This window comes from Oncorhynchus clarkii, chromosome 18, assembly GCF_045791955.1.
Source record: "Oncorhynchus clarkii lewisi isolate Uvic-CL-2024 chromosome 18, UVic_Ocla_1.0, whole genome shotgun sequence".
Classification (NCBI taxonomy): Eukaryota; Metazoa; Chordata; class Actinopteri; order Salmoniformes; family Salmonidae; genus Oncorhynchus; species Oncorhynchus clarkii.
The window spans coordinates 6,550,496-6,559,412 of record NC_092164.1 but is presented as its reverse complement, the minus strand read 5'-3'; the positions used below and the strand labels follow the sequence as shown (position 1 = coordinate 6,559,412).

At 41.4% G+C, this 8,917-nt stretch overlaps 1 protein-coding gene across 1 annotated transcript; it reads left to right on the top strand.

The window, feature by feature from the left end:
* Positions 1-850: 850 nt before the first annotated feature.
* On the top strand, positions 851-8,633 carry LOC139372955 (zinc finger protein 665-like). Its single transcript, XM_071112858.1, has 2 exons — positions 851-968; positions 6,858-8,633. The coding sequence occupies exons 1-2, from the start codon at positions 866-868 to the stop codon at positions 8,453-8,455; spliced, it is 1,701 nt and encodes a 566-aa protein (XP_070968959.1). The 5' UTR covers positions 851-865; the 3' UTR covers positions 8,456-8,633.
* The last annotated feature ends 284 nt before the right edge of the window (positions 8,634-8,917 follow it).

The window sequence follows — 8,917 nt, the reverse complement described above, 5'->3', positions numbered from 1 at the left end:
CCTAGACAGACATGTTTACACAAACTCCTTGCCCATCTAGACAGACATGTTTACACAAACTCCTTGCCCATCTAGACAGACATGTTTACACAAACTCCTTGCCCATCTAGACAGACATGTTTACACAAACTCCTTGCCCATCTAGACAGACATGTTTACACAAACTCCTTGCCCATCTAGACAGACATGTTTACACAAACTCCTTGCCCATCTAGACAGACATGTTTACACAAACTCCTTGCCCATCTAGACAGACATGTTTACACAAACTCCTTGCCCATCTAGACAGACAATACATCTCTGTTGCTAGGCAGGAACTTAAGTGGTTCCTCTCATTGGTGCAGTCATGGCCCTGCCTCCTATGTGTGTATGTCATAGGAGTGTTCCTTCATCTGACCTGACCTCGGCCCACATTCCTCACTCCTCCCTAATCCACGGCTATACAACCTTATCAGTGGCTGAAACCAGACCGTTGCCCTTCTCCTCTCCATATGATACATGAGATTTAACCATAACATGTTCTGACAGAGTGTAAACCTCCTGCACTCCCCTTTCTCCCTCAGTACATTTGCATACACCCAGTTCTAATATGTTAATATTAGAGGATATTTCAAGTTAGAACCCAAGAGAATAAATATAATATATTTTTAGAGAATAGAGAAAGCGCCAGAACTGTCAAGTAAATAACTTTTCGTGTCTGTTTCTCTTTATTATTACAGCCCGACTCAGATTAAGTCCGAGGCCAGTAACATCAACAGTGAGGACAAACCCAGCCTGCCTCTCTCCTTCCACACTGAGTCCAAACGTACAGTCACTGGGTCCTGATTGTGACAGTTGAGCCCAGTTTGCACTGCAGGATCCAGAGATGGCATCAGTGAAGCTGGAAGACTGCAGTCAAACACTGGATCTGAATGTCAACATTAAAGATGAAGAAGAGGAGGAGAAGATTGGGAAATCTGTTAGTCATGGTAAGAGCAGGTTCTGTCTATAAGTTATCTTCAGAAGTTAGACCTCCACAAGTTATGACCCAGTCTGTTGCTAGGTTGAATTCTGTAATTCAACATCACACATCCCTGAACAACTGATCTATCTGGAGTGATCAGAGAGTAGACTAAAGAAGTGAAGTAGACAAACTGACAGTGTTTTGAAGTTGTATGAAATGAGTCTGTGTAGTTACTAGGCTTGGGTGGTATACTGTATACCAGGGTATTTGGAAAACGCCACGGGATGGTTTTTCAATATCGTTGAAACTATTTATTTGATTTTAAAAAAGCAAATATTTGTATTTTTCCTCGCTAGGTTTTTTCCTAGGTTCCTCCCTTCTAGGGAGTTTTTCCTAGGAACTGAGCTTCTACATCTGCGTTGCTTGCTGTTTGTGTCTTAGGCTGGGTTCCTGTGAAGGACTTTGTGACAACTGCTGATGTAAAAAAGGGCTTCTTAAAATACATTTGATTTATATGTACAGTTGAAGTTGGAAGGTTACATACACCTTAGCCAAATACATTTAAACTCAGTTTTTCACAATTCCTGACAATTAATCCTAGTACAAATTCCCTGTCTTAGTTCAGTTAGGATCACCACTTTATTTTAAGAATGTGAAATGTCAGAATAGTAGTAGAGAGAATGATTTATTTCAGCTATTATTTCTTTCATCACATTCCCAGTGGGTCAGAAGTTTACATACACTCAATTAGTATTTGATAGCATTGCTTTTAAATGGTTTAACTTGTTGTCAAATGTTTCGGGTAGCCTTCCACAAGCTTCCCACAATAAGGTCTGAATTTTGGCCCATTGCTCCTGACAGAACTGGTATAACTGAGTCAGGTTTGTAGGCCTTGCTCGCACATGCTTTTTCAGTTCTGCCCACAAATGTTCTATTGGATTGAGGTCAGGGCTTTGTGATGGCCACTCCAATACCTTGACTTTGTTATCCTTAAGCCATTTTGCCACAACTTTGGAAGTATGCTTGGGGTCATTGTCCATTTGGAAGACCCATTTGTGACCGATGTCTTGAGATGTTGCTTCAATATATCCACATAATGTTCTTTCCTCATGATGCCATCTATTTTGTGAAGTGCACGAGTCCCTCCTGCAGCAAAGCCCCCCCACAACATGATGCTGCCACCCCCGTGCTTCACGGTTGGGATGGTGTTCTTCGGCTTGCAAGTCTCCCCCATTTTCCTCCAAACATAACAATGGTCATTATGGCCAAACAGTTCCATTTTTGTTTCATCAGACCAGAGGACATTTCTCCAAAAAGTACAATCTGCTTCTTCCTTGCTGAGCGGCCTTTCAGGTTATGTCGATATAGAACTCGTTTTACTGTGGATATAGATAATTTTGTACCTGTTTCCTCCAGCATCTTCACAAGGTCCTTTGCTGTTGTTCGGGGATTGATTTGTATTTTTCGCACCAAAGTACATTCATCTCTAGGAGACAGAACGCGTCTCCTTCCTGAGCGGTATGACGGCTGCCTGGTCCCATGGTGTTAATACTTGTGTACTATTGTTTGTACAGATGAACGTGGTACCTTCAGGCGTTTTGAAATTGCTCCCAAGATTGAACCAGACATGTGGAGGTCTACAATTTTTTTTCTGAGATCTTGGCTGATTTCTTTTGATTTTCCTATGATGTCAAGCAAAGAGGCATTGAGTTTGCAGGTAGGCCGTGAAATACATCCACAGGTACACTTGTCAATTAGCCTACCAGAAGCTTCTAAAGTCATGAAGCAAAATTTTCCAAGCTGTTTAAAGGCACAGTCAACCCACAGATATGTAGCATGGACTCTAGGGCTGACACCATTTAGTCGATTATTTGGTCGATAGGCTTTTGGTCCACCAAGATTTCTTTAGTCGAGCAGTAGCAAATAACAACAAAAATCATGGTGTACAAGACACCTGTTTGATTCACGCCTGTCTGAATGGACTAATGGACTACAGTTATTGCTTGTGTTTCCTGTTTGACTGTTTGTTTAATAGCCTACTGATTCCATGAGCACCAAGCCTCACGCAGCTACATGTTGGATAAACAATTTCACTAATTCGTCTGTTTGTTGTCTTCGCTATGCTGTAATAAAGGCTTTACTTTCTCTCTCTGTTTAAATAGCCCCTTTGGTATTATTTATGATTCATTTAGTGTCTGATAATAATAACAATACCCCTCCCTTTTCTTGATCTTTCTTGATTATTACTATTATTATGACCATCATTATGATAATAGGTAATGCCGTTATCATTAGTAGGCTTAGTATGATAATCTTGTATAAGTCTTTGGCATGAATGTCAAGCGTCACGTCTGGAGGAAACCTGGCACCATCCTTACGGTGAAGCATGGTGGTGGCAGCATCATGCTGTAGGGCTGTTTTTCTGCACCATGGACTGGGAGACTAGTCAGGATCGATGGAAAGATGAACAGAGTAATGAACAGAGAGCTCCTTGGTGAGAACCTGCTCAGGACCTCTGACTGGGGAGAAGGTTCACCTTCCAACAGGACAACGACCCTAAGCATACAGTCAAGACAACACAGGAGTGGCTTCGGGACAAGTCTCTCAATGTCCTTGAGTTGCCCAGACAGAGCACGGATTTTAACCCGATCAAAAATCTCTGGAGAGACCTGAAAATAGCTGTCCAACCTGACAGAGCTTGGGAGGATCTGCAGAGAAGAATGGGAGAAACTCCCCAAATACAGGTGTGCCAAACTTGTAGCGTCATACCGAAGAAGACTCGAGTCTGTAATAGCTGTCAAAGGTGCTTCAACAAAGTACTGAGTTAAGCGTCTGAATTAGTGATGCATCGATATGACATTTTCGGCCGATACGGTAATCTGATATTTTCCTTGCCCGTAAAAAAGATACCGATAACCAATATTACATTTTTTTGTGGCCTTTTAAACATTCTAATACAGTTAAATAGTTAACACACACACGGACGCAGCGGTCTAAAGCACTGCATCTCAGTGCAAGAGTCGTAACAACATTCCCTGGTTCGAATCCAGGCTTTATCACATCCGGCTGCGCACAATTGGCCTTGTATTGTCTGGGCAGTCATTGTAAATAAGAATTTGTTCTTAATTGACTTGCCTAGTTATATAATGGTTTTACACACACACACACACACACAGACCAAAAAGTAATTTTATTGGCATTTAAGTATGTCCCCATTACCAGTAAAACATCATCAAAACCTATTTCTTTCACTTACTTGCTGTGCTGTTTCATTGTTCAGTTGTTTCATTCGCAACCAGGATTTCTATGGAACGCCGTTTGGGTCTTTGCGTGTCAAATAAGATACACATCAAATAACACTATTTGAAGTGTCAAATAATCTTGTTGACCAATCAGGACCTGAATATGACTGCACATCACAATAATTGTACGCATTCATAAATGTTTTACATAGTGTAATCAATGTGTAATAACTATCACTCGTATTTCATATGTCACAACGATTCATCGATAGGTATGCTATAATGCTGGTAGAGTTGTCTCGCGCAGGTACAGTGCTGGTCAGAAAAAAAAAGCCAGCTAGCTCATGGATGCAAACAATGTTCTTCCCCAAAAACATAGCAAAGCGACATCTGTTTCAGTAGCTAAAGTTAGCTAGCTAACTATATAGCTAGGTGTCATCTAAAATAACCCTAATTTATAAGACTGTTCTTATTTGATTAATGGTGTTCGGACCCATATATGTGTAGCTAGCCACAATAAGGATTAGCCACAATAGTGGACTTTGCGGTTAGCCTTCAAAATAAAATTGTCATTGACAGTGATGTAAATTAATACAAATAGTAGAATTATGCCATACCTTTATTTTGAAGGCTAACCGCAAAGTCCACTATTGTGGCTAATCCTTATTGTGGCTAGCTACACATAGATGGGTCCGACCACCATTAATCAAATAAGAACAGGCTAGCTATTTATTTTCACGAACTGAAGTTCAATTTAGTAGGCGAACCACAAGTGACAACCTAGCTAATACCTAGGATTCCTAAATTATTGCTAAGAATAATGAAAAGGACTGCAGTTTCTACTGGTCATTGTTTTCAGGCTGGTTGTATTGGTGCTAGGTACCAAGCTAAAGCTAGCTAGCTACCCCAGAAGTTGCGGTCAAACAAATTATGCTTTATTACCAATGCCGTAATAAACACATCGTTCGTGGCCGGTGTTTGCTTGTTAGCGGTGTTTGCTTGTTAGACTTTTTTGTACAGCTTTAACAGTGCTACTGTATCATTTTTGACACGTAAAGACTCAAATCGCGTTCCATAGTATGCATGTCGAGAAGCTAACAGCAGTGACTCTATTACTGTGTAACTCCGGTAGTGCAACATCCTGAAAAATAGCGCACTTGGTAGTGTGTACCGGTGCTCGACCAGTCGGCGAAAGCCGACATCACCCACGACAGAGAACGATTGATTGTCAAGGGCAATGAATTCCATTATCTTGGCTTTAATGGATTTCACCTTTGAGTTGTCTCACTGAAATGTTCTTACTCTTTCAAATGACTGCTCGACTTGTTGGCGGCTCGATCCACACAGCAGACATTGAATGGGCTAGGTTAGGAATGCGATGTCGCACGTGTAGCTTCATTTTACGTGGCGTCATTACGTAGGTATGCGCGGTAGCTTCATTTTACGTGGCGTCATTACGTAGGTATGCACGGTAGCTTCATTTTACGTGGCGTCATTACGTAGGTATGCACGTGTAGCTTCATTTTACGTGGCGTCATTACGTAGGTATGCACGGTAGCTTTATTTTACGTGGCGTCATTACGTAGGTATGCACGGTAGCTTCATTTTACGTGGCGTCATTACGTAGGTATGCACGGTAGCTTTATTTTACGTGGCGTCATTACGTAGGTATGCACGGTAGCTTCATTTTACGTGGCGTCATTACGTAGGTATGCACGTGTAGCTTCATTTTACGTGGCGTCATTACGTAGGTATGCACGGTAGCTTTGACGTTGCTTTTTAACATCGCCGTTAAACTACACATCAGGCCGATACTGATGTTGGCATTTTTCGCTAATATCGACAGATTCCGATATGTTCACCAATATATCGTGCATCCCTAGTCTGAATACTTACATAAAATGTGATGTTTCTGTTTTTTATTATTAATACATTTCTAAAAAACTGTTTTTGCTTTGTCATGGGGTAATATGTGTAGATTGATGAGAAATAACAAACAATGTAATCCATTTTAGAATAAGGCTGTTTACGTAACAAAATGTGGAAAAAGTCTAGGAGTCTGAATAATTTCCGAATGCACTGGAGAAATACATGTTTAAACATGTTGGACCAATTGATTAGTTGAAAGAACAAACTACTCTTGGTTAACCACATATTTTTTGTTGTTGTTGGGGACAGCCCTATTGAACTCTACAAGGTGTTGAAAGCGTTGTACAGGGAGGCTGGCCCATGTTGACTCAAATGCTTCCCACAGTTGTGTTAAGTTGGTTGGATGTCCTTTGGGTGGTGGACCATTCTTGATATATAAGTTAAACTGTTCAGCGTCAACCTAGCAGAATTGGAGGTCTTAACACAAACCGGGGCGCCTGGCACCTACTACCATACCCCATTCAATGGCACTTAAATCTTTTGTCTTGCCCATTCACCCTCTGAATTGCACACATACACAATCCATGTCTCAGCTGTTTCAAGACTTAAAAATCCTTATTTAACCTGTCTCCTCCCCTTCATCTACACTGATTTTAAAGCGGATTTAACAAGTGACATCAATAAGGGATCATAACTTGCACCTGGTCAGTCTATGTCATGGAATGAGCAGGTGTTCTTAATGTTTTTCCCATTCTGCGTATGTCACAAAAACTTGACTTTTTTTCCTGATGCTGTTCACACAGGTGACGTTGAGACATTCTCTACATCCAGAAAGCAGCAGGAAGATCACAGAGCTAAGAGGTCTCACCACTGCCCACATTGTGAGGAGATTTTCCCAATGCTATCAAAGCTAAAAATACACCTAAAAATACACACAGGAGATAATCTGTATTCCTGCACTGACTGTGGGAAGAGCTTCACAACATCAAGGGCTCTGACAGTTCATCAGAGATGGCACACGGGATTGAAGTCTTTCCCCTGCTCCGACTGTGGAAAGAGTTTCACAACATCAAGGGCTCTGACAGTTCATCAGAGAGTGCACACAGGAGAGAAGCCTTACTCCTGCTCCGACTGTGAAAAGAGTTTCTCCCGATTGGATAAGTTAAATAGGCACCAACTAATACACACAGGAGAAAAGTCTTACTTCTGCTCTGACTGTGGGAATTGCTTCGCCCAATTTAATACCTTAAAATCTCACCAGCGTATGCACACAGGAGAGAAGCCTTACTCCTGCTCTGACTGTGGGAAGAGTTTCTCTCAACTGGGAAGCTTACAAACACACCAACGTATTCATACGGGAGAGAAGCCTTACTCCTGCTCTGACTGTGGGAAGAGCTTTAGAACATCAGGGGCTCTGACAGTTCATCAGAGCGTGCACACTGGAGAGAAGCCTTACTCCTGCTCTGACTGTGGGTGCAGATTCTCTCAACGGAGAAACTTAAAAAACCACCAACATATACACACAGGAGAGAAGCCTTACTCTTGCTCTGACTGTGTAAAATGCTTCACAACATCATATGAGCTAACAGTTCACCGGAGAACACACACAGGAGAGAATCCTTACTTCTGCTCTGACTGTGGGAAGAGTTTCTCCCTATTGGATACCTTAATCAAACATGAACGTATACATACAGGAGAAAAGCCTTACTCCTGCTCTGACTGTGGGAAGAGTTTCTCTCAACAGAGTAACTTAAAAAGACACCAACGTTCACATACAGGAGAAAAGCCTTACTCCTGCTCAGACTGTGAAAATAGTTTTTCCCAATTGGATAAGTTAAATAGTCACAAGCGAATACACACAGGAGAGAAGCCTTACTCGTGCTCTGACTGTGGGCAAAATTTCTCTCAACACAGCAGCTTAAAGAAACACCAACGTATACACACAGGAGAAAAGCCTTACTTCTGCTCTGACTGTGGAAAATGCTTCACAACATCATCTGAGCTAACAGTTCACCAGAGAACACACACAGGAGAGAAGCCTTACTTCTGCTCTGACTGTGGAAAATGCTTCAAAACATCATCTGAGGTAACAGTTCACCAGAGAACGCACACAGGAGAAAAGCCTTACTCCTGCGCTGAATGTGGGAAGAGTTTCTCTCAACAGAGCAACTTAAAAAAACACCAATGTTTACATGCAGGAGAAAAGCCTCACTTCTGCTCTGACTGTGGGAATTGTTTTACCCAATTATATACCTTAACATGTCACCAGCGTATACATACAGGAGAGAAGCCTTACTCTTGCTCTGACTGTGGGAAAAATTTCTCTCAACACAGCAGCTTAAAGAAACACCAACGTATACATAAAGGAGAAAAGCCTCATCAGTTCTCTCAGACCAGCTAAGGTTAAAGTCCATCACTTAATTCTCATGTCATAAAGTAAGTGGTAACACTGAATTGGATCCTATTGTTTCTCACTGTGAGAACTGTGCAGAGGAAATGGAGAATTAGAGAATGTTAGCCTCTCTTTACTAATCAGTGTACACCTTGTCAGTTTTGGTGTGTTTTGTTAGCTTCTACTGTAAAGAGGATCAGTTTTCTGTGGGAATAAGCTAGTAGACACAACATGTATCAGATAGAGATGGTGTGAGGATCAGTTTTCACCTTTTGTTTGGGTGGATATATATTTTTTGACTACTAAGGGACTGTAAGGTATTTATAATAAGGGATACCTGGAGAAAATCATATCTCTCTGAAATGGAAATGGATGGCCCTCCCTTCAGTTAAATATATTTTTACCCGACCCTCCCTGAACACTTGACAACAACAAAAAACAAGTGACCCTCCACTATACCCAAAATAATAA

Bases quoted from the DNA above. Each gene is read 5' to 3' on its own strand.
- LOC139372955 (XM_071112858.1), top strand. From the start codon at position 866: ATGGCATCAGTGAAGCTGGAAGACTGCAGTCAAACACTGGATCTGAAT. The intron at 969-6,857 runs GTAAGAGCAGGT...CTGTTCACACAG, and splicing joins TGGGAAATCTGTTAGTCATG to GTGACGTTGAGACATTCTCT.